We start from the raw sequence: 26,532 nt of genomic DNA on the forward strand, positions 1-26,532 counted from the left end.
GCAAACAGTTTGTGTGTAACATTTGTTTTTTTAAATAAAGTTTTTTTTAATGCAATTAAGTTGTCATTTAATAAGAATATGTCAATAACTCAATTTTGACAAAAATGTCAGAATCTTATAATTCTAAGGTGACGAAGTGTTTATGACTGTACATAAAAAGAATAATAATAAAAATTAGAAAAGATCAGTTTTTAACGTAAAGCAGCATAACGAGCCGTTTTTAACATCTAAAAATCAATGGAAGTGAATGAGACCGGAAGTCTTCAGCCAAAAAGATTCCAATGGCTGCACCTGCTCGTATATCGAAATAAGATCAATAAGAACAGAAATTAAAAAGGGTATTCTAATATAGTGCAGTTCCACTAATAAAAACAAAACTTTTGTCTTAATTTTGAAACTGTATCAATTGTTTGAAGATTATTTTTGTGAAATGTTTTATTTTGTAATCCTAAGTTTATAACATTTTTTGAGCTATCTTTAAAGGGCACCTATGATAAAAATCATCTTTTGGAAGCTGTTTGGACAGAACTGTGTGTAGGTATAGTGTTTCTACAGTCATACTGGAGTGATATAAAGACAATAAGCCTCTTTTTTTATTTGCAGATGTTAAAATCAATCCCGGTTTGTGAACGTTACATCAGGTTCAGATATCCATAGAGCAGTGTATATTAATGTGTATCCTATTACATTTGCCATGCAATAACACAGCAAAGTTAAACGCACTCGCTGTGTGTGCGTGTGTGTCTGTGAGTGAACTATGTAACAACATTGTGGGTGACTCATTGTTGCAACTCAACAAGAAATCCATCAAATAATCATTGGGAAAGTTCTTACAGTAGTATTTCTCACAAACGTTATGTGAGATCTGCTTCCTTCATGTCTGTCATTGTGCTGTTGATCTGACACAGCCGAGGTGGAGATTAAGGCACACTTTGACAGGCACGTGTGAATGGTGGGCGGGGAGAACTAGCATTAAAAGCACAGGCATTAAAAACAGCTACATTGTGTTCAGAGCAGAAGATTCCAAGACTCTGAAAGCTATAACCAATAATCTGATTGATGTTTTGAGCTGAAACTTTACAAACACATTATGAAAAACATATCTTAAATCTAGAAAAAGGGGTAAAATAGGTGCCCTTCAAATGAATTGCTAGTTGGTATGCTATGCTGCAATGCAGTGATATTTCTAAACGTCATTGTGTTACTGTAACTGTGTGAATTGTATATCATCTCCTCTGAGGCTGCTGTGACACTTTCTGACAGCGAGCATGCGGGAACAGCCAGCCCGGCTGTGAGGAATATGCCCTGTCAGGATGAGGGCTGCTCCGCTGTCACTTTCCCACAGAGTCCAGCATTGTGCTTAACCGAGCAGAAAGCGCTCACTGAACCACTGCCACAGACCGGTCTGACCAGAGGCCGACTGCAGCTCTATCACTGGCCACACACTGAGATAAACACACACGCCCAGAGAGAGAGGCACATCCAGTACTGCAGTGCTCAGCAGATTCACAAACACACACACTGACATGCGGGCGCACTCGAAACAGACACAAGCACAAACAAACACTCAGCCTATCAAATCTGTCAGTATCTACTCTGGAGGATCTCTGGAGGATACCACTGACTCAGAAAACATTTTACACAGCAACTATTACGCACTTGAACAACTTTAATATTTTATTTATATTACTGATATTGATAACTTGCAGTTCAGTCATGGAGATTGTAAATGTTCTGATGAATTGAGTGAGATTTCCAACGGACACCTAAGATTTAATTTATTATAGACATTTAGATAATATATTTCAAGAATTCATAAAAAAATATTAAGGGAAGTTTCGCAAACTAATTTTGAGAGGAGCACGTGATGGGATTCACTACAGCTGATCCCTAACACTAATCACTAACTAGCCAATCGAATCATTCTAAATTTAATATAAATATTCAGCCTAAACTTCATTCCTCATCTTCGTTACCCCCCCCATCCATCCCTTCTCCCTCCTCCTCAATTCAAAGTTCGGGTGACACAGTGGCTAGCACTGTTGCCCAACAGCAAGGGGGTTGTTGGTTCAAACACTAGCTGAGCCAGCTGACACTCTCTGTGCGGAGTTTGCATGTTCTCACCGTGTTCGTGTGGGTTTTCCCCGGGTATTCCGGTTTCCTCCAACTCAAAAAACATGCGACTAAAGTTAAAGTCACAAGCTCCTACTACGTACAAATTGGCGCAGTTAGCGGTCTATTCTTGGGAAGTTATCGAGAACTATCTGATCTCGTATCCCTCCTAATGCTTATTGACCAGGTGGGTACCTTGGGCTCATCTATCTCCAAGTTTAGGGTTCTCTCCCAGGAAACCTACTAAAATAGTCAAGCATTATCTAAGTCTGAACTCTAGAATTTTTACAATTTAAATGTGAATCAAACTATTAGGTTGTGAGGTTTATTCTGCTTCATCAAAGACTGTACTATACCATTGTACTATTATTGTACTATATCCAGATAAGGTGCAGATGGTGTGGATGAAATGTAATATAATATTCAATTACAGTAGTATTCAAATCACGACAACTCATGGAATCTCATGCTACCTGATATGGAAATGTGAATGTATTGTTTTTGGTGGAATCATAGGGCTGGGTAAAAGAAAGTATTCTTCATTTACTGTAAATCGATCTTCAATTTAACAAAACTACATAAACTTAGGAAGGTCTCAAATACATTCTTAATACGCCTGCTATACTTCAAAATGTGTAAAAATTATCTGAATACATCCGAATACTTCTGCTCTTGTCCTGAAAATATTGCTAACTTTTGTGTTGCTCTACCAAAACAAATCTAATCTGAACAAATTAAAAATCTAATTAAAACCTTATAAATAAGTATTAAACTGAATAATTGAGTTGATTGCAATTCCCAGCCTTGCAGTCTATACTAAATTAAGCTTTGTCTGAGAGGTATTATAGTCAATCATTTTGACCAATATATCAAAAAGACTAGGTATTTAATGACATAACTTTAGGTTATTTGTCTATTTTACTTTCATTTTCCTTATATAAGGTTTACAGCACCTGGATGTGAATCAGTCGTGTTACCGGGTGGGTAATAAAACCTGTTAGTCAGCAGAGGCTAATGCTACACAAGTGACTGTTTACTTGCTGAGGGATAGTGTACACAGAGATATTCTGTACTCACATTCACAGTTTCAAATCAGTAATCCAAAACAGCTCATCTTAATCACAAACAAAAGTTCACCTGAGATTGTTGATCTGATCTTCTTCCCTCAGACTCATGAGTAGGCCCACACGGAATCTGCACATGCAGTAATCCACCGATTTCCGCAGATTGTTAGTCCATCATTGAGTCAATACATACAAGTATGTATTTACTTGAGTAATTGTGTGTAAATTTATTATTCTGTTTTTAAATTAATTTCACTAATATTATTGTGATGTAATAATAGGAGCATTAAAATGATTTATTTACAATACAGTTAGTAAAGTAACATTTTTTATCTTTTAGTATAGTTATGTTATTTGAGAAACTTGTTTTGTTTAACAAATAAGTGGATCTAATTGGATTTGCATTGTAAACATTCAAAAATAGTTTAAAAGGTATTATTTTTTATTTAATTTATTAAGTTTTTAGTTATGATTCTCCTAAAATAAATCTGCATAAATCCGCAGATTTCTTTTTAAATTCTCAAGCAGAAATAGCAAAAAATGTCTGCAGATTCTGTTTGGCCCTATTCATGAGCAGCGTCATGTTCAGGCTCATGCACACTGCATGTGAGTTAGCCACGCGCCCTTATTTACATGTTCTGGTTGGCATGTACTAAAAACTCTTTTATGTTTGACTATTTTATGTGCCATTGTGAAGTCACATCAAAGCCAATAGATGACAAGCTGAAAATCATTAGCCAAAAAGCATAACAGCTAATGCTAATGCTAGACCAAAGGCTGTTTTTTAATGGATGTCAATGGAGGAGAGGCATTACTATGCTAAATAAAGAGCATTAGTGAGGAAATAACTTTCAATTGAAATCCTGTTTGCTTATCAACATGTTTCACTAAACAACACGTTCACAGTGAACCATATGTATTTAATAGTAGTCCAGTTAAGAATACTCAATTTTCATCTCCACATAGTATAAAAATCTCCAGTCAAATCAAGTCATCATCTCTTGCAAATGTCTTTAAAGAACATGTAAAAATTATAAAGCCCGATAAATACGGCAACAATCCTTTTTAATTTATGACTTTTTTTATGAGAGTAGTATATATTATTATTGTCTAGGTATGTATGCAGGCCATATTTATGTATGTGTTTATGCATGCATGTATTACTGTTGTTCTTTTTTTTTACTTTTATGAAAGTGAAAGCCTATTTTTCCCCTTATAACTTTCAATAGTGATTTGAACACACACATATATTTTCTTTTGACATGTTTAGTGGATTCAGGAAATACGGATGAAGAGTATAAGCAAAGTTCCTGTGTGTTCAGAAATAAAGCAGCACAGGAGGTTAAACTAAAAGAACTGGATGCTCTGGCTGTACAGTCACCTCACAGAGACCTGTAATCCATGCGGGCTAAAGCATCCAGCCATCTGCTGAGCTTGTGAGTTTGGCAACGAATGAAGTGAAGAAAGTGAGAAAGAGACGAGGTGCTGGTTAGAGAGCAGAACTTCCTCTGAGGAGACGTCTTGACTTACACACACTGCTGCTGCAGACAGCCATGCAGTACTCCTCTGACTCAAAGTTATTGCGGTTTCCCCCGCAACCCCCAAAGGTGAAGGAGGCGCATCGGCCCTTCTCTGCCACAAAATACCAGCGGGGCAGCTTGGCATGGCACGGCCCTGACCGAGCAGGGGCCCAGCACACCGCTAATGGGGAAGAGACACTCTTGATTTCATAAGTTTTAGTTTTGTTCTGCCTGTCCAGTGCATTCTAGGAACTGCACACTGGATACTGAAATACACACTAGCGGTCACAAGTTTGGGATGTTTCAAAATAACCCTTTTTTGATCAAGGTTGCATTTTTATTTAAATAAACAATAAAACAGTAACAAAAATGTTTTATACTGTGATATTTGTTATAATGTAATTTATTTTTGAGATGTAAAGCTACCTTTTCAGCATTATTACTTTAGTCTCACTGAATTACTGCTTTATTAAGATAATTTATTATTGGTGCTCAATCAATTGTCATTAGTGTTCTTATTTTCAGTGTTAAAATGTGCAAAAAGCAAACAAATAGTCCTGCACAGTCAATACATGCTCAAAGATTTATTAAATCTAACGCTTATATGTGTGTGTGTGTGTGTGTGTGTGTGAATGTGTGAGTGTGTGTGTGTGTATATATATATATATATGCATTTCATTACTTTCGTAATGTTTATGGTCATGACTAAAGACTCTAAAATACACAAGATGTTACCCATATAGTTTTGAATGGGGAAAATTTTAACGGTCAATGTGGTGAATTAAGCCCAGCCTATTAGTACAGGAGGCAATCGTCGATCCTTATATGCTGATGTTTCTCTGAGGGGAGAAGCTTGAACCAGACATGTGCTTTTATGACATGCTTTGTGGTCAACAAACCACTTGAATCTCAGCAAATACTTGCTTCACAGACATAAGAAATATGTTCACATATAACTTGAAATCTGTAGTTTGTCTAGCTCCAGAAGGCCAGCGTAATCACACGATCATAATCAAGAGGATGATAATGTGTAGAACGACCATAAATGAGGTTGGTGTCGTGATCTTGTTCCTTTTGAGTGCACACGCGCATTAGCTTGAGCACCCTGGAAACATGCAGATTTAGTTTGATTTGAATGTTTAAAAATGAAACTTATGAGACGGTTTTTGTTCATTTTATTGATGATTCCAAATATGTAATGTAATCTTCAGCTTAGCAAACAGTTTTGGAGAATTTGATGTTTTCCCATTCCCCATTCAAGCATTCTGCCCGAGAGGCGGTTTAAAGATGCCCTCAGAGTGAAAAGACTTGCCTTAAAAGGTCTTTGTCATGACTATATAATTTGTGTTCATAATTAAACACACCAGGACGGAAATGTTTACATATTATTAAGTGTATTTGTCTGTTTAAAAACACACCCAAATCCAAAAGTGTCCTCTTTTCGCTCTGTGAACAGTGTCTTCATCACTATGTAGCGTGTCCGTCAATCAGCACTGTTAGACTGATTTACATGACTGATTCAGAGGTTGAATAGGAAGGGTGACGGTCGATGCATAGCTTTAATGGAAAGGAAGTGAATGCAGCCATTTTAATATTAATTTCAATATGCTTTCAAACCAATATAAGGTGAAAGCATATTTCTCTTGAACAGCTCTTGCAATTATACCACATTTGAGATCGGCTCTTTGATGCTCCTTTCACTTTTCATAGAAATATCAAAAATACTTAAACGGGATGATGGAGGAATGGAATGGTAAAACATGTGAGATCCCCAGCAAAAACAGGAGGGTTGACAGGTATGCATATGTCAGATGATGGTCAGGAGAATGAAGCACTACATTTAAAACATCTTTGAGCAATTACTTATAGTGTGCGAGTATATCTGATTGCTTTTCACACATTTTCTCCTATGCACCTATGGTTTCTTTATGTGTGCTGAGTTTAAACTGATAGCTTATCGTCAATATTTAAATTCCTGTTTTAATATAATTAATATACTTCTGGGAACCCCATATTCAGTCTACTCTTTGATAAACAGACATTTCTAAATAGCAGCATTTTTTTTTAAAATTAAGTATTTAGTCAGTTTTCACCTTATAAATATCTTTGATTTGAGTCCTCGCACCATATCATTATTAGATTGAATGCTAATTTTCAAAATATATGTATAGGCAATATATGATGGTTAAAAGTATTACTCTGAACGCTAATTTTTGCTATTTATGTATAGGCAATATATTGTGGTTTCCACCAAAAATTATGCAAGTTTTCAACATTGATAATAATCAGAAAAGTTGTTTGAGCAACAATTCTTCATGTTTGAATGATCCAAAACTTTTGACCGGTATGTTATGAGATTGTTTGGTATATTACTACTATGCATGCACACAAATCTCACCTCGCACAACCTCCTCTATGGACTCTGTTGTGGTTGTGGTGGTGGTCGTCATTGCAATGTTGGAGGTCTGTTCACTGGTGTCTTGCTCATCGATTATATCTTCATCATCGTCCTCCTCATCTTCATCATCTTCACCGTCACCGTCTTCATCGTTGTCCCAGACTTCCTCTTCCTCATTGTTGAGATCCTCATCATCCTCAGTCACTGCGGGCTCAGGCTTGGCTGTGACCTGTTCTTTCAGCACGCTGTGATGCAGAGATTCATGAGAAAATTACATGTACAACATTTTGTTTTAAATAAGAATTAAACAAATTAGTATTTTTTTTTTTCAATTTTCTTTTTTCAATTTTTTATTTTGTTTATTGTTAACACTCAATTGAGTACAGTCATACAATATTTCAAGGTACATTTAAATCTCAGAATGTGACCTTAAATGACATACAATTGACCTATTATTGTCAGGTGTACTAATTATACATTCATTCATTTTCTTTTTGGCTTAGTCCCTTTATTAAGCTGGGGTCGCCACAGCGGAATGAACCGCCAACTTATCCAGCATATGTTTTACACAGCAGATGTCCTTCTAGCCACAAATCATCTCTGGGAAACATCCACACACACTCATTCACACACATACACCACGGACAATTTAGCCTACCCAATTCACCATAGCACATGTTTTTGGACTGTGGGGGAAACCAGAGCACCTGGAGAAAACCCACGTGAGAGAACATGCAAACTCCACACAGAAACGCTAACTGACCCAGCCGAGGCTTGAACCAGCGACCTTCTTGCTGTGAAGAGAACTTGCTACCCTGTGCGCCACCCACTAACTATACATAGTACTCAAATTTTGTAAAATTATAAAAAGAACAATAACATTAAAAAAACTAAATAATAATAATAATAAAATTTAAATGATACATTAATAAATAAAAGAAAATAATAAAAAATGTAAAGAATTTTTACATCCAGGGTGAGAACGCAAGTCATAATATAAATACTTCCAGAATGATCTCAAATGCCCATCTTCATTATACACATGGGGATAACACAGATTACACTGTGAATATATATATATATATATAACTATATACATATACACACATTAGCATATATTTATCAGTTAAGCATCTTCTATTTGTTTATAGCAACAAAATCAGGTCTTCTAACTGAAATATATTCAACCCATTTCATCCATTTTCCCAGGAATATATCCTTCTTTAAATGATCTACAGAAGAGATTTTTTCTATTGTATAGATCTCAAACGTTGCATCTATCCATTTATTTTGACACTGTTACACTGTTGCCATGTTGAAACTCTACAGTCATTTTATTTTTAGATAAGATTGCAAAGATTTATTTTTCATTAGATACAGCTGTACAGTTTCATTTTTGTATCTTGAAATAAATCAAGCCTTTAATGGTCATTTAAAACATGTACAAAGTAAACAGTTCTTATTTCTGATGAGCTCACAAAAGTGTAGGAATGTGTGCTAATAAAGCATTTACTGACATGCTGAGTAACTATTATGTTTTATCCATATTATTTATTAGTTTAGTAATCATTTACTTACTTATTCTTAAAAAACACTGACTACTTTTGAATGGTTTTTAAATAAGGCAATACTTATTTTAGAAGTGAAAATTTAATCATTAACAAATTATGAAAATACAGTTAGCATGTGTATTGTATATGTGCATCTAGATCAGGAATAAAGCATTTGTAACTGTATTTATAAACAGAACATATTACGGTACAATACAACAATACAAAATACAGTACAAATTGTATGTTTTATCTATTAATGTACAGTTAATGTTTAGCAAATGATCAATGAACTGTTTGTTTAACTAAAGCTTAATAAATGATTCACAGTTACTAGAAAGCAGAGATGCCCATGATAACCTTTGATTTGGCCAGTCATCCCATAGAAGAAATGATGAGTGGGGGTTGGGGAATGCCTTTAATAGAGATTGTCATTTCTAATTTAATGTATCCTTTTGTTTGTTTGTGTTATTATTGAGGTACAAAAAAGCTAACTCCAGTTAAATGTTTTAGATTTTTTTAATGTATTTACTGTCACTCGATGCAAAAGAAGGTGCAGCTTGAGTAGTGTGTTTAGCATCAAACTCCGTTGTGCTCTAAATGCAATTGTTGGTTTTATTCTAATATATTCATGATAAAATGCTTAAAAAATGCATTTGTTAATATGTTTAAAGTAATGTTTTCTATTTATTTTTAAATATTAATTAATAAATTAGGATATTACCCGTGGCAACTTTAATGTAATATAGTTTGTTATATTTAACTTTGGCTCACAGCACTCAATTAAGTTCAGTCTTTGGCCCTTCATTAGAATAAGTTTGGGCACCCCTGCTATAAAGTGTTATTGATGTATTTAATTGATGTTTTCTAGATATAATTGAATATTAAAGTATTTAGAGGAGTTTACAAAATATATTTATGTTATCTTTAACCAAATATCCCAGATGATGATTCTTTGTGGAGTTTGCATGTGTTCTCGCGGGTTTCCACCACAGTCCAAAGACATGTGTTATAGGTGAATTGAATAAGCTAAATTGGCCATAATGTATGTGTGTGAATGAGTGTGTATGGGTGTTTCCCTGTACTGGGTTGCAGCTAGAAGAGCATCAGCTGTGTAAAACATATACTGGATAAGTTGGTGGTTCATTTCATTATGGCGACCCCTGATGAATAAAAGGACTAAAGGAAAACGAGTGACTGAATGAATGATCCAAATATATGTATGTGTATATGTATGTTTATATATAACTTGGAGCAGTACTCTCATAAAATGTTGTGAAATCAATACAAACAAAATGATATGCAATTTTTCATGAAGAATTGAAAAACTCTACCTGGCGTCAGTGTACTCAGTCTCAGCACCGCCCCACCACACGTCAGAGTTAGCCTCCTCCTGCTCCTCACTGTCCAAGTCTTTCTGCTCCTCCATTGGGCAGCACACAAACTCCACGCCCCGGAAACGGTCGATTCCACACGGCAACAGCATACCATAATCATGCAGATTCATGGAGCGATCACCACAGGACTGCAGAGGCACAGACAGATGCAGATAAAGCCAGAGAGGAATGAGGAGCTGAGTCATCATCCAGCTATATGTGGAACACACTCGTGGGTTATGAGAGATGAATTATACATCATACTCAATTATAATGTTCTTGCACCATCATTTAATGTGGAAGTAGGATGTATGTGTTCAGATGTGCAAAGGAGACTTTTGTTTAACAAGAAATAATAACAAAAAAAAAAACTTGTGTTTACAATTTTCTACATTAATACTCAAGATTAAAATTTTGCGCTGAGGATTTGTAGCATTTATGTGACCCTGAACCACAAAAGACAAGAGACATTTTTTTTTAAATTGAGCTTTATAAAAAGATATAAAAGCTGAATAAATAATCTTTCCCTTGATGTATGTTTTGTTAGGACATGACATAACCAAGTTTACATGGACATCAGTGATTAAATTATTTGCCTAAATCTGAATCAGACAATAATAAGATTAAGGTGTTTACCTGAGTTGCTTTTTGAAGGTTCATTAATGATCCCGTTAAGGCACATAATTCGATAAATGTCATTGCGTCACCATGCTATCCACATTTCCACTGGAGTTTCATGTAATTTCGGGCGTTTATTCATTCATTCATCTATTTTCTTGTCGGCTTAGTCCCTTTATTAATCCGGGGTCGCCAAAACGAAATGAACCGCCGTGTTTCATTTTTAATTTGTTGACTTTGAATGCAGTTTGGTCCTTTCACTTTCATTCAGGAACATTTTATGCTTGGATGTCATTCACGCCTGTTGTTCTCACGTAAATCCCAGAGGTCGCTGTCAACTGACTGTTTGACTGACTGAATGACTGACCGATCCACCTACCCTCCTCTTTCCCTAAACCCAACCGATACTGTTTTCAAAAGCACCGATTGATCCGCTTACCCACTTCCCTAAAACCAACTGAAAGAAGCGCATTCACCCAGAATCACGTTCAGACATGATAAACAAAGTATGAGTTTTGCCAGTATAATTGTTAACTAGGGGTGTAACGATTTATCGTTGTACGATTTATTGTGATGCAAAAATGTCACAATATGCATTGTGGCGTTATGATGATTTGATTACGATATGACGTCCGTTTTCTCTTATTAGTTGAGTTGTTTGCACGTGAGCTACGTTCCACCTGCTGTCGCACGTAAGTTCAGATTGCAGCAGCAGTAATGTTAGCAGACCAAGATGAGTGGAGCTGATATAGAGGATGGCCCATCCTCTCAAAATCAGACGTCTGGCAAGATTTCGGTTGTACAGTCATTGCTTTAGAGTTGTCCGCTTTTTGACACGCATACTGGGTCAAACATCCTAAGTTTTAAAGTCTTCACAGTGATTTACATACTTTGCACAGCGACAGGGATACCTCCTAATGGTGTTGAAAGAGTCACATACTGTATTTATAAGGTACATTTCACCCTAAAATATCATTCTGTCTTCATATAATGTTCCCACCGCAAAATCACACATGACGTGAGCTGACCGTGAGCTGTTACTACAGACGGCAGACTGATAGATGCGCGCGTATGGCAAGCCGTTTTAGCATTTAAGCCTTTGTTCTGACTATCCAATAATATATTTAGAGATATCTCTAATTATATTTTGACTAGTCATTATTATAATTCGACTAGTCAGAATGACAATTAGAGATATCTGCAATTACAATTGTACTAGTATGAAATCAGATTGGAGATATCTGCAAATATATTATGACTAGTCATATTCCTCCATTGACTTCCATTGAAAATTATTTGCAGATATCTCTAAATGAGTTTTGACTAGTCACAATTGTAATTACAGATATCTCTAAATTAATTTAATTAAATATGAATTAAATACCTGGAAATGTGGATTTTTTTTTTTTGCACACACAAAAAACGCAAGTGACCAAGCAAAGCCTTAGCTCTTACTGTTAAATTCAATTGAATAGAAAGCTTTTTTTTTTTGCCCCTTTACTTAAATTGTTCCTTAATTTTGTCTCTGTCATTTCAATAATATTTTTAAGAAGTTTTTAATTTTGTTTTATTTTCCAGAGACAGGCCTGTTTAATTTATTTTCTTAAAGAAGGTTCAGTTTAACAAGTTAAAACAAAAGAAATACATAAAAAATAGTTTACTTAGTAAAATTTGCATTTCAGTTAAATTTTAAATTTTTATTCCAAATATCGTGATACATATCGAATCGTGAACATTATATCGTGATACACATCGTATCGTGAGCTGAGTGTATCGTTACACCCCTATTGTTAACAGCTAAATATTTGGATCTTTTTTGGTTTATCCCTAAACAAAACATATAGTCTTAAACAAAACATATATCCCTAAACAAAACATAGTCTTAAACAAAACATATATCCCTAAACAAAACATATAGTCTTAAACTTAATATATATCCCTAAACAAAACATAGTCTTAAACTAAACATATATCCCTAAACAAAACATAGTCTTAAACTTAATATATATCCCTAAACAAAACATATAGTCTTAAACTTAATATATATCCCTAAACAAAACATAGTCTTAAACTAAACATATATCCCTAAACAAAACATAGTCTTAAACAAAACATATATCCCTAAACAAAACATATAGTCTTAAACTAAATATATATCCCTAAACAAAACATAGTCTTAAACAAAACATATATCCCTAAACAAAACATATAGTCTTAAACTTAATATATATCCCTAAACAAAACATATAGTCTTAAACTTAATATATATCCCTAAACAAAACATAGTCTTAAACTAAACATATATCCCTAAACAAAACATATAGTCTTAAACTTAATATATATCCCTAAACAAAACATAGTCTTAAACTAAACATATATCCCTAAACAAAACATAGTCTTAAACAAAACATATATCCCTAAACAAAACATATAGTCTTAAACTAAATATATATCCCTAAACAAAACATATAGTGTTAAACTAAACATATATCCCTAAATAAAACATATAGTCTTAAACTAAATACATATCCCTAAACAAAACATATAGTCTTAAACTAAACATTTATCCCTAAATAAAACATATAGTCTTAAACTAAATATATATCCCTAAACAAAACATATAGTCTTAAACTAAACATATTTCCCTAAACAAAACATATAGTCTTAAACTAAACATTTATCCCTAAACAAAACATATAGTCTTAAACTAAAAATATTTCCCTAAACAAAACATATATATATATATATATATATATATATATATATATATATATATATATATATATATATATATATATATATATATATATATATATATATATATATATATATATATATATATATATACACACAGTATATATATTGAATATTTTGAAAAATGCTAGCATCCAGTGACTTCCATAGCAATAGTTTTCCTACTATGAAAGTCAATGTGTGCCAGCAACCAGCATTTTAAAACACATCTTCTTTTGTGTTTAATAGAAGAAAGAAGCTCATAAAGATTTAAAACCTTATGAGGGAGAGCAAATGATGAGGTCATTTTTATTTTTAGATGAACTGTCCCTTCAAACATATTTTCAGCAGCATAAAAGATTGATCTAAACCAAAATAGGTGCCGGTTCCAGAAACAGAAATCTGATCCGACTTTTCTGTTATTAATACGTGAAAGTGTAAATGTGATGTGGTGCGATCGCTGACCTCTTTGGCCACTGTATGCCAGTGTAGATGACTCTCGCACATGTCCATTCGCTCCTGGTGCAAGAACTTGCACTTATCTGGGACGAGGAGGGCATCGCTGACAAACTCCCCAACTGAAATAAACAAACATTTGCTCAGCAGGTGCTCAAATAGATTTCTGCTGATGTGTAAAGCATCCTGAGCAAATTTTGATGGTGTTTTAATGAATCTCATCTTATCTGATGCAGAATGATGATAGGAAATCGAACAAGAGCCGTGCTAAAAGCATTAGTTTAATGTTCCACAAATCCAGGTTAATACCCCAGGAGTGGCAGAGTGTTCTGATGTAAGTGTCACGTTGAAGGATTTTCTTTATGTGAACACACACATACATACCCAGGCAACGGTAGGGAACAACAATGTGCGTGTGACTGCGGCACTGGCGGCGACCCATTTTGCACCAGTTCTGGATGCTGACAGGCTGGTTGGCCTCCACTACATTAGTGATCTGGAGGTCTGGGTATACCTGTGGGAGTCAAGACAAGGTACAAATTGTTGTTAGAGTGAACAGAAAAGGCATTGGCAACCCATTTTACTTTTATAATCTGACCTATTTCCGAGTGAAACAGGCTATTCAGTGAGGAAAAGAAAAGGAGAAGAGACCTTGATTTTATCTATAACGAAGTGACTGGATAGTGAAAAGTAGGTTTTACATATTAGAATGTCGAAATGAGATGTATTGGTGACAAATGAATGAGACTGAGTATCTACACCTTGAAAAAACTAAACAATTAAAAGAATTTAAAGAAAGTATTTTAGCAAAAAAGGCAAATATTTAAATCATTCATTTTCTTTTCAGCTTAGTCCCTTTATTAATCAGGGGCCACCACAACGGAATGAACCGCCAACTTATCCAGCATGTGTTTTATCCAAACTTATCCAAAACATTGGTGCATTGAACAATGTTTAGACCAGGTGTGACCAACCCTGTTCCTGGAGATCGACCTCTGTGCAGATTTCAGTTGCAACCCATATCAAATACACCTGCCTGTAATTATCAAGTGCTGTTTAGGTCCTAATAAATTGGTTCAGGTGTGTTTGATCAGGGTTGGAGCTGAACTTTGCAGGAACGTCGATCTCCAGGAACAGGGTTGAGCACCACTGGTTTAGACGATGAATTGCAACTATGGCAACTGACAATGACATTATTCATGTTGTTTTTACAGAACTCTGTTTAATCATCTTTTTAATCTCCGAGTAATCGATTCTAAGTAAAATAATTTAACATGTAGTTCTCACTTTTTTAAAATACCTTCTCATTTTTATCTAAAGCACTTAATTACCATTGTGTATGAAATTTGGTATATTAATAAACGTGCAATGCAATGACGATAAAAAGATAAACAACTTCATCATTAAGCAATTGTGTACCTATAAAACTTATGATCTGTCTAATAAAAACAGTGTAATTCAAATATGCATTCACCGGCCACTTTATTAGGTACAGCTGTCCAACTGCTTGGTAATGCAAAATTTTTAATCAGCCAATCACATGGCAGCAACTCAATGCATTTAGGCATGTAGACATGGTCTAGATGATATGCTGCAGATCAAACAGAGCAGCAGAATGGGGAAGAAAGGGGATTTAAGTGTTTTTGAACATGGCATTGTTGTTGGTGCCAGACAGACAGGTCTAAGTATTTCAGAAACTGCTGATCTACTGGGATTTTCACGCACAACAGTGTGTAGGGTAAACAGTTCAAAGTGTTGGAATGATTTATCCAGTGTTCATATTTATGTTCATGTTTATTTACGTAGAACCAAGGTCCTGCGAGACACAATATTTTATTCCACTGTATGCCCACACATGCAGCGAAATGACAATAAAGCTCAACTTGAACTTGGCAACCCTCATAGATTTTGGTTAATATTTATAAGATTAAATCAAGCAGTTGTTGCAGATTTGTCAACTGCATAGCCAAGATGCAAATCTTCTGTTACAGCACATCCCAAAGGTGCTTTACTAGATTAATTTGTGGTGTAAGTGGATGTCATTGGAGTATAGTGAACTCACTGTAATGTTCAAGAAACCAGTTTGAGTTCTCAGAGTTTTGTGGCATGTTATTCTGCTGGAAGTAGCTCTCACATGATGAGTATACCAGCAGTCTGGTCAGTCAATATGGCACATTCTGATACTATCAGCCAAATGTCACAGCAGAAAACAAGACCAAACCAGACCAATTTCTTCTTAGCCCTGGTGAATTGTAGTGTTGGTTTCAGTTCTTATTCTGATTTGAGTGTGACCAGTGTGCTCTTCATCTCCAGCTGTAGCTTGTGTGCTTCAAGGTTTGACATGTTGAGTCTTCATAGACGCTCTTCTGCAGAACTCAAGTATTTTGATATACTGTTGCTTTTCTATCATTTTAAACCAGTATGGCCATTATCCTTTGACTTCTGGCATGAACAAGGCACCACAGACCACAGTGAAACCACAGACCTGCTGCTCACTGAACATTGTCTGTTTGGACCATTCTCTGTGAAGTTTACTGATGTATGTGCATAAAAATCCTAGCCGATCAGCTGTTTCTGAAATACTCAGAGGAGCCCCTGTGACACCAACAAATAAATGACAATTTCAAGGTTAATTAAACCACTTTTCTTCCCCATTCTGATGCTCAGTTTGAACTGGAGCACATCCTCTCGACATCTCAACAATCCATGCCTGGCTGCATTAAATTGCTGCCATGTGATTGGTTAAAAACAGGGGCATCTAATAAAGTTTTTTTTTATTGTAAAACATTGTTAAAAGTAAGGGATAATGTACACCCAGAAGGTTTTTAATCGTAGAATAAACCCAGACACAAAGCAAATACATATGAATGGGAGTGCAATTATGGATTTGAATGCATTTACTGACGTTAATGGTGATTCAAAGTTCCCGGGTGAGTCTGTGTTGTTAAGAGGTTTTTAACTGGGAATAACATAGCTTGGAATGCCGCAATTGACAAATCAGAAAACTAGTCCACACAGCTGAGCAGTATCGTTTTTACTATGTCCAAAATACACAGTTAAAACAGTCATAGTGTAAAATATTGCAGTTAAAATGAATATACAGGGTGAGTCAAAAATAATACCACATCTTTAAAAATCAAAGAAACACTAGGGAACCTTGGGTTATGAATCAATGTGAAGAGTACCTAAAGTTTTTTTCAGTAGAAAACAAGTTGATAGATGTTCAATATGGCCCCCTCCAGACACATCAACCCAAAAGTTATCATATTTTTTTTAATCACCCTGTATAATTATGGTAACACTTTATTTTAAGTCAGGATTTATGCTACTAACAATTAATCTTGATGCTATTAGCTCAATAAATTGTATTAGCTGGGTATTAATAATTAGAAAGGTGGAACTTGGTAATAGGTTTTGGGTAGGATTAGGGATGTAGAATAAAATTATACTTTATAACTACTAAAACTGTTAATATTGCGATAATAAGCAGATAATAAGCCAGTTGAAAATAGCATAAATTGTGACAAACTAAAGTGTTACCACAGTTTCTATTTTAATATATTTTACAATATTTTTTCCTGTGAAATCAGGGAAGAGTTTATAGCAGTCATTACTCCAGCCTTTTGTTCTGTCACATCCAGAACCTTTTATTAACTTTTAATCAATGTTGGAAGCAGTTGCATTATTTAATATTCTTGTGGAAAATGTAACTTTGTTTTTCAGAATTCTCTAATGTACAGAAAAAAGCATTTCTTTTAAATAGACATACTTTTGTAAAATTATACATGTCAATACTGTTCCTTTATAAATTTCCTCATCAAATTCCTACTCACTATTTTTCACATAAGAGTATATTTGAACTAAATCATATATCTGTCACACTGCTACCTCAAAAACAGCATCAGTCATAAAAAAAAATCTCATAATAATCAGTCACAACATAGTACCTGACTTGCTTATGTAATGCTCAGAATCCCCATGGTCATTAATTACTTTGACTGTCATTATATAATTGATTTTAATTACTAAAGTAATCACGATACAATAATGTTTTACAACCTGCACGAGCTATTGACGACTAACGCTGACACCGCAGCAGAGCTCAATGTATTCGCACGTCTTGTTTCATATCTCTTTTCTCTCTCATTACCTCTTGGCAGTATTTAAGGATGCCCTCTTTGGTGCTGATGCAGCTCTTGGTGCCAGTTGGATCAGGCTCCCACTTGCCACTCTGGACGTTGATATGCATGTTGAGTTTCCCACAGAACATGGCCACCTGAGGCTCCGCCAACAAGCCCACCGAGTCATCCGACGGCACCTGCCAACAGCACAACCGGCAGGAACATGAGGAACCATTATCACATAAGCCAATGATCTTTAGACAGCTTCACGATGGGGCCTTTGTCAGCAATTATCGAGTATATGATTTGCTTGATGAGTTGATAAGAATATTAAGTAGATCTTTTTTTTTTCTCTCCCAAAAATTGACATTCACATTCAGTTTTTTATTATGTCAAAGACAAAAGAAGATATTTTGAAGAGTGTGGGAAACCAGTAGCCATTGACTTCCATAACAATATGTATATATCTATTTCATCTAGTGTTCAAACTACTTGTTTAAATTGAGCTGAACCTACACATTTTTTTTTTGCTTTTTTTGGGGGAAAACTTAACTGTTTTATGTTCAATCAACTAAAATTTGTAACCACTAATTTTGTTGTCCCAACACAAATTGATTGTGTGGAGTCCAGCATTTTTCTACAGTGTATGTAAGTCAATGGCTACCACTTACCAACGTTCTTCAAAATATCTTCCTTTGTGTTCAACAGAAGAAAGACTTGTAACCACCACTTCAGAGTGAGTAAAATAGTAAGTGCTTTTTTTTATTTTTGGGTCAACTTTGCTTTTAACTGACAGCCATAATTATATGACTTACAGAGAGAGGCAGGAAAATAATGTAGCACAAAAGAAACTGCAACTGCCTGTCTGGCAGGAAATTACTTTAAATATACATACAAACAATATTGCACCAAATGTAGTCCCAACTTGCCGACTGGATAAACAGTTTCCTATTGAACAATGTTAGGTTTATGAGTTCTCAGCATGTACTGCAATGTGAATAATTCATGACAGAAATATTGCATGAAGGACTATTGTATTTGTTATCACTACTAGGAGTGTTCAAACTATACTACAGCTTTTTGGTTTTAAGTATTGAAGCAATGGCTGCGTCTGAAATTGCATACTTCCATACTACATAGTATGGTTAAAACAGTATGTGAGCTGAGTAGTATGTCCGAATTTACAGAATTCAAAAAACAATATGCGAAAAGTACCTTGTTGACCTACTACTTCCGGAGAGATTCTGAAGTACACATCTGATGGACGCTATGCTATCCCATGATCCACCACCAGAGAATTCATGAATGGGTGTGAAGCAACGTAGCTGATATAGGTACGTCACGTGATTATGACAAAATGGTGGATGTAGTACATCTGATTTCCATTCATACTACTTATTCATACTGTATAGAACATACTTTTTTAAGTATCAAGTAGTAAATTCAAATTCAAACGTAGTACTTACTTAGCAGGCGATTTCAGACGCAGCCTCTATCTTAGTATTTAAGCAGTGGTTTTGTGAAATATTATTTATAATTAATTAATTATATATATTTTTTTCTCTGTCGCTTTGGTGCATTTTTCACAACACTATACATTTGCACAACAGTTAATGCATTTCTCAAAACAATTAGCACAAACTGCAAAACCTAATTGATAACCTGCAAAAGCATGTCACTTGCTCAAAATGGATAGCTCATTCCTCAAAAGCAAGTATAAGTCAATGAAAGTGTCAGTGTCATCAAGATGAAAAGTCCTGACACGATTGTTTTTGAACAAGATTGTCAAATGACTATGTCCTGTTTTCATCTCTGGAAATTTATTCCAATGCAAAAAAAAGTCAGATTTTGGAGACACTTCCTGAAAATGCTCAAGACAGCACTATATACTATTTGCACAGCCATTTGAAAACTAGGGTAAAGTTAGACATCACTGCATTTATTAAGGTATCCGAGTACAAGACACTGAATATGCATGTTTCACATTTTTAATGCATTTGTTCTTTACAATCCTAATTTATTCACAGCATTGTGCAAAAGAATGAATACACCCCAATTTAAAAGAAACAGAAACTTCCTTTGCGTAGAGCTGTGTACAACTGTAAACAATATTGTAGTACAAATTGGAACTGGACAACATACACAGGTCGGTAAATCATTCATCAAATTGTTGAATTTAGACATTTACAGGAAAAAAGATAAAATTTTTTATCAAATTTGCTTGACAGATTTTGACAACTAGTTCAACATTTTTGTATGTAATGACTCGAGTAATGAAATGAGGACTATTAGTATTATATGGAATGACTATTCAGCATTCACAAGTTTCGTTAATTTTGACTGACATAGCATAAGCAAATGATAATGTTATAAAACAGAGTTGTATGAAGGCAAGTGATGCTTGTCCAAAAGCAAATGCAATTTGTTGGAAGGAATGAGAAACTGCTACTATGATGTGCACAAATGACTAATTGTTTTGAGAAGAGCATTAACTGTTGTGCAAATGTAAATAGTGTTGTGAGAAATGCACCAAAGCCACTGAGAAAATCTGTAAAATAGATAAAATACAGCATATGACTATATCATAAAACAACCCCGAATCCCCACCCCTTACCCAGGTAGACTTATTCTCTAATGACCGAAGTAAAAAAGTACAAATAAATAAATATAACATAATGAGATACATAAAGTACATATAAACAAAAAAGCTGTACAAAAGAAGGTAGAAACAAACGATTTGACAATATCAAAAGCTATAATCCAGGACTTAACAGTTTTTGACTGAGCTCCATGTATGAGCGCTACAGAAAGTTCCATACAAATAATGTCCAGTAAACATAAGCCCCATTGACGTCTACTCGTTATATGAGGAGGGATCCAGTGGCAGACCAAATATTATATTATTTAAATACAACTTAGTTGCTTTCTTTCCAAATATTCACTAAATGAGTCTTCACATTCACTCTTCTTCATTCCAAGTCTAATCTGTCACTCCAATATGCTTATCGCTTAAATATTTTTACTACTAATAATTTTACAGATACTAATACTTCATTATAAATAGTGTTATTGCCCAATAACGGAATCATTCTTGAAAAATAGTTTTCACTTTCTTTACTTTTTTTTTAACAACCCCTAAGCTTTTAAGTGGAACAGATTTCTCATCATTCCCTACAAAATGTGTAACTAGGTAACTAAAAGGAGGGTTTGTTTTTCTGTATGCTATGCCACACTCTTAATGTATCACTCAATGCTCTCTCGTAATTACTGTCTCACTTGCTACTTGAGCACTGAAGAATATGTTAACTTGGAAAGATCTACGTGTGCAATAGTCTCACACAAGTCAAACTGCAAGCAAATCTCCATGCTGACTGACAGCGTAGCATAATGACATTTTTCAAAATTAAAACAATCACAGCAAAAACTCTGACAAATGCTTGTAAACAAATATTAATCTGTCACAGTGCCAGTTATGTAATGCACAATATAAAACATCACCGTCCTATTGAGTTCAGAGCTAAAAGCCTTAAATACAATCTAATCTCCTGAAGTGGGTTAGAAGAAAAAAATAAAATAAGAGAGTGACAAATAAAATATGTGTTTGGGTTAAAAGAGTTTCTGCAGGGCCCCAGAAATGACCGAAAGAGTAATGGAAAGTATACATGTAGAAAACACAAAGCCAATTCATAAAATAAGTCAGTTAGAGAGAGAAAGAGAATAAAAGATGTCCTCTTTTGTGTGTCTTTGGCCTGGCCTCGACCCAGTGTGTCACAAAGGTCTCTTACAACCAGACCCACCCAGTCTGTTCAACTGAGCGTGAGGAATTATGGGACTGTTGTGTTTTCCCGCTTTTGTCCTGGTAACAAACAGTGGAAGTGCTTCTGTAGCCAGCTGTCTCAAATATGCATCTGTCTCATTAAGATAGACAGATAGATAGATAGATAGATAGATAGATAGATAGATAGATAGATAGATAGATAGATAGATAGATAGATAGATAGATAGACAGATAGATAGATAGATAGACAGATAGATAGATAGATAGATAGATAGATAGATAGATAGATAGATAGATAGATAGATAGATAGATAGATAGATAGATAGATAGATAGATAGATAGATAGATAGATGTGAAATCTACTTCACAATTAGGACTAATGTAGAAAGTCTCAGGTAAACGCAATCATGCTGTAATGATGGTATTTAAATAATATGAACAAGATAAAAGTGATATAATTATATTTTTTATCAATATTTATGCTCTGTGATAATATTGCAAATAATGTTCATTTAATGAGCAAGCTGACATTATTGATTATGTCACTGATTTTGCAAAAAACCCTGGCCAAAATCAATCAAGAGTCCAAATGCATTCACTGAGTGATCCGAGGGATTATTCCCCCAAACATCAAACATGTACTCCCAATATACTCTTTCTTTCTTCTGATGAACACCAAAGAAACTGAAAACCTGTAACCATTGACCTCCATAGTAGGAGAAACTAACACGATGGAACTCAATGGTTACAAGTTTTCAAGAAAGAAACTAATAAAGATAAATGGTGTGTAAATGATAACAGAATTTTCATTTTTGGGTGAATTGTCCCTTTAAGCCTATAAGAATGTCCATCAAATGAATGGTTAATTTTAGTTATGAAAGCAAAAAAAAATACCTGTGTTTTTTTGTATATACATATTTATAAGATGTGATATTACTTTTAGGGTTGCACAATATTGGAAAAATCTGTTATTGTTATTTTATTTTTCTGCACTAAATATTGTGATTTGAATACCGTTTCACAAGATGGTTTGAACTGCACTATTTAACAGTTTTCTGGGGAGTCTAACAGGTATAGAAATTGGATAACTGTAATAGAAAAAAATGCTTTTCTTACTTTTTGTCTTGTTTCTAGTCCAAATATCATAAAATCTTAGAGCAAGTAAAAATATTGTTTTGTTTTCACCGTCAGAAGAAATAATTTACAATTAAGAGATTTTCCTTAAAACAAGCTACAGTTGAAATCAGAATTATTAAATCCCCTTTTATTTTTTTAAGTTTTTAAATATTCCCAAATGATGTTTAACAAAGCAAGGAAATTTTCACAGTATGTCTGATAATATTTTTTCTTCTTGAGGAAATCTTATTTGTTTTATTTTGGCTAGAATAAAAGCAGCTTTACATTTTTTAAAACCCTTTTAAGGTCAAAGTTATTAGCCCCTTTAAGCTATATATTTTTTCCGATAGTCTACTGAACAACCTATTATTATACAATAACTTGTCTAGTTACCCTAACCTGACTAGTTAACCGAATAAGACTTTTAAATGTCACTTTAAGCTGTATAGAAGTGTCTTGGAAAATATCTAGCAAAATATTATGTGCTGTCATCATTGCAAAGATAAAATAAATCAGTTGAAATGAGTTATTAAAACTATTATTTTTAGAAATGTGTTGAAAAAAAAACTCCGTTAAACAGAAAATGGGGGAAAAAATAAACAGGGGGGTAATAATTCAGGGGGTTTAATAATTCCAACTTCAACTGTAAATGATCTGCCAGTAAGGTAAGTAAAATAATCTGGTTTTCAGTTTGAAATTTAGATATTTGGACTAGAAACAGGACAAAAATTCTAAGTAATTTATTTTCATTAATCATATAAACTACATACAAATACAGTGGTTAAATACAATTCTGTAGCTCCTGCTCAACTAGCATTCAGGCTCAACATTACATATCTTTGCAATGTGACTATTACAGTTGTGTGCATTGCAATATTGATGCTAAAACGATATATTGTGCAGTCCTAGATACTATGCAAGTAAGAATGCTGTCTGTCTAATCATTAGCATGTGAGCCTGATGAAAAATATGATTTTAATTTCATGCAGTTTCACAAACCAATTTTATAGTAATTGACTTGCATTTTAACTACAATATTGTCTCTTTAATCTGTTTTGTCAATGAAAAATGTTACAAAGTTAGAGCAAAACATCATCCTTCCATTTAGCCTCTTGTTTTGATGTTTTTAGTAAATGAATCAGCCACTTTGGGTGAATGATTCAGAAAATCTCTCATTAAAAGAGAGACTATCCACCTACTGGAAGTTTTAATGTCATATTTGTTTAATGTCACGTGAATGGGGGATAAACATATACACTGTCTGACAAAAGTCTTGTCGCCTATACAAGTTTTAGGAAAAACAAATAATAACTTGACTTCTAGTTGATCATTTGGCATCAAAAGTGGCTTATATGAAAAGCAAAGGCCTCTAGATTACGCTTATTTTACCTAAATAAAATATGATCATGCCTTGATTTTTTAATTATTTAATTAGGACAGTAAGGTCTGACTTTGGTTAGGCAAAAGTCTTGTCACTTAACAGAAATAATGTACAGTTTAGAATACAAAGTCAGGGTCTTCAATGCCTCCTTCATATTACCCCAGTCATGCTCAATAATGTTTATGTCTGGTGACTGGACTGGCCAATCCTGAAGTACTTTGACCTTCTTTGCTTCCAGGAACATTGATGTGAAGGCTGAAGTATGAGGAGTGCTATCCTGCTGAAGAATTTGCCCTCTCCTGTGGTTTGTAATGTAATGTGCAGCACAAATGTCTTGATAGATCAGGCTGTTGATGTTTCCATCCACTCTGCAGATCTCTGGCACGCCCCATACTGAATGTAACCCCAAACCATGATTTTTTCTTCACCAAACTTGACTGATTTCTGTCAGAGTCTTGGCTCCATGTGGGTTTTAATAGGGCTTCTGCAGTGTTTGTGATGATTGGGATGCAGTTCAACAGATGATTCATATGAAAAATCTACCTTCTGCCACTTTATCAAATAATCAACTAGAAGTCAAGCTATTATTTGTTGCTCTTACAAAATACATCAGTGTCAGGTAGTGTAGATAAACAGATAGACTCTGGTAATCTGTTTTTCCTTCTATCTATCTTTTAATCAAAGAGCTTGGTGGTTAAAGCGCAATAAAACATCTCTCTGCTGTACGGCAGTTTAAAAACAGAAGACTGTAATTACACTGACCGCAGTACAGTAGTTAGCTCTTTAGGAAACCCATGTGTGCGACAGCTCATTGCAGTAGTTAAGATCATTCTGTATGCAGCACATAAGCTATAGATGTACATTTATGATAGAATTACCATGGTGCTCAAAATGCTTTAACACCGACATCCACTGAGCCATTGGTGAAAGCTAATCATCTGCGAATATCAATCTCCCGAAATAGTGTCTCAGTCAGGTTGTCATAGCAGCTCAGGATCCACATTAATGCATCTATCAAAATGAAATGTGCAGCTTTCAAGAGTCATTCAGCTCTGGCTTAATCTTGAAGGCTGTCAAAATCAATGAAGTAGCTTTTGTAGCTCTCAAAAACATAATTTAAAACCGACCGTGTTTACATGTTCCAGTGACATTTCCCAGTCAAACAAAGAAAGGCCTTTTTCAGATGGAGGCTGACTGAAAACAGATTTAGTAATTACAAGCAAGCTAAAGCAAAGGACCTTTCAGCCAAAATGACTTGTGTGTGGTTATAGTGACCAGTAAAGAGGTGACAGCGCAAACTGTCAAAGATTGTTTTGGCACAGTACCTACAAGTGGCACCTATAATGAAAAAAGCCTGAGGTGCTTATTTCTTGAACCAGTCAGAAAGAAAATAATGACTTACAAGAGGTCAGATTTAAGCACTTGACATGCTTAAGACTTACTAATTAATTTTGAAGAATTAAATTAACTAAATACAGTTTTGGAACAATGGCAAAGCTATAGCACACATGTACCAAGACCCACAAACTTGATTCCATTCAGCGGTAGTGTTACGTGAATCAATACTAATGTGAAAACCAATTACAGTGGGTCAATCTTTTTCTTTATTGCTGATGTCTTATGTAATAACAATACTGACCGAAAGGGATTGTGCTGTGGTCTAGTTTTATATATATATATATATATAGAGAGAGAGAGAGAGAGAGAGAGAGAGAGAGAGAGAGAGAGAGAGAGAGAGAGAATTTTGAATACACTTTTATTTAATACAAAAATTTTAAACTACAACATGTTTCATTGCTTTAAACAAACACATTTCAAAATCACACTACATTTTCTTCAAAAATCAATACATTATTTTCAACCCAACACAACATATTTTTTACACTCCACATGTCTTCAAACTTGTCCAACTCGTTCATTGACAAATAAAAATTAAAATCATGCCTTATTCTTGCTCTGATAAGCCCTTTAAAAATCAGTTCAACTCTCTCAAGAGAGAGAGAGAGAGAGAGAGAGAGAGAGAGAGAGAGAGAGAGAGAGAGAGATTCTCAGAAGAATGCTTTGGAAATATTAGCTACAAGACTTTTCACCGCAAAATAAAAATGTACAGTTTATTTACTCAACCAAATCCCACATTCAGGTGAATTTTGTTCATCGAGAGAACATTAAAGAAGTTTCTTGGTCTACGGTGACTCATAAGATGTATGTAATGAGAAATCAGAAAGAGCTTTATTGCCAGGTATGTTCACACATACGAGGAATTTGTTTTGGTGACAGAGCTTCTACAGTGCAACAGAATTACAGACAG

The 26,532-nt window shown here is 34.6% G+C and overlaps 1 protein-coding gene and 1 long non-coding RNA gene across 4 annotated transcripts in view; one reads left to right on the forward strand and one right to left on the reverse strand.

Annotated features, from left to right (window-relative positions):
* appb (amyloid beta precursor protein b) overlaps positions 1-26,532 on the reverse strand; it is a 45,091-nt gene that overhangs the window by 16,070 nt on the left and 2,489 nt on the right. For 2 of the 3 annotated variants that reach the window (XR_015498710.1, NM_152886.2), the window contains 5 exon segments: positions 17,978-18,145; positions 14,212-14,341; positions 13,837-13,949; positions 9,979-10,169; positions 7,095-7,339 (listed from right to left, as the gene is read on the reverse strand). Coding sequence is in view for 2 of the 3 variants with exons in the window: in NM_152886.2 (NP_690842.2) it covers positions 7,095-7,339; positions 9,979-10,169; positions 13,837-13,949; positions 14,212-14,341; positions 17,978-18,145 (847 nt within the window). In the remaining variant the exon portion in view is untranslated. 3 annotated transcript variants of the gene reach the window in all.
* On the forward strand, positions 12,048-13,130 carry LOC147842404 (uncharacterized). Its single transcript, XR_015499699.2, has 3 exons — positions 12,048-12,555; positions 12,703-12,849; positions 12,925-13,130. It is a non-coding gene; the product is annotated as an uncharacterized LOC147842404 (long non-coding RNA).

Source organism: Danio rerio, chromosome 9 (assembly GCF_052040795.2).
Source record: "Danio rerio strain M-AB ecotype USA chromosome 9, GRCz13ab, whole genome shotgun sequence".
NCBI classification, from domain to species: domain Eukaryota; kingdom Metazoa; phylum Chordata; class Actinopteri; order Cypriniformes; family Danionidae; genus Danio; species Danio rerio.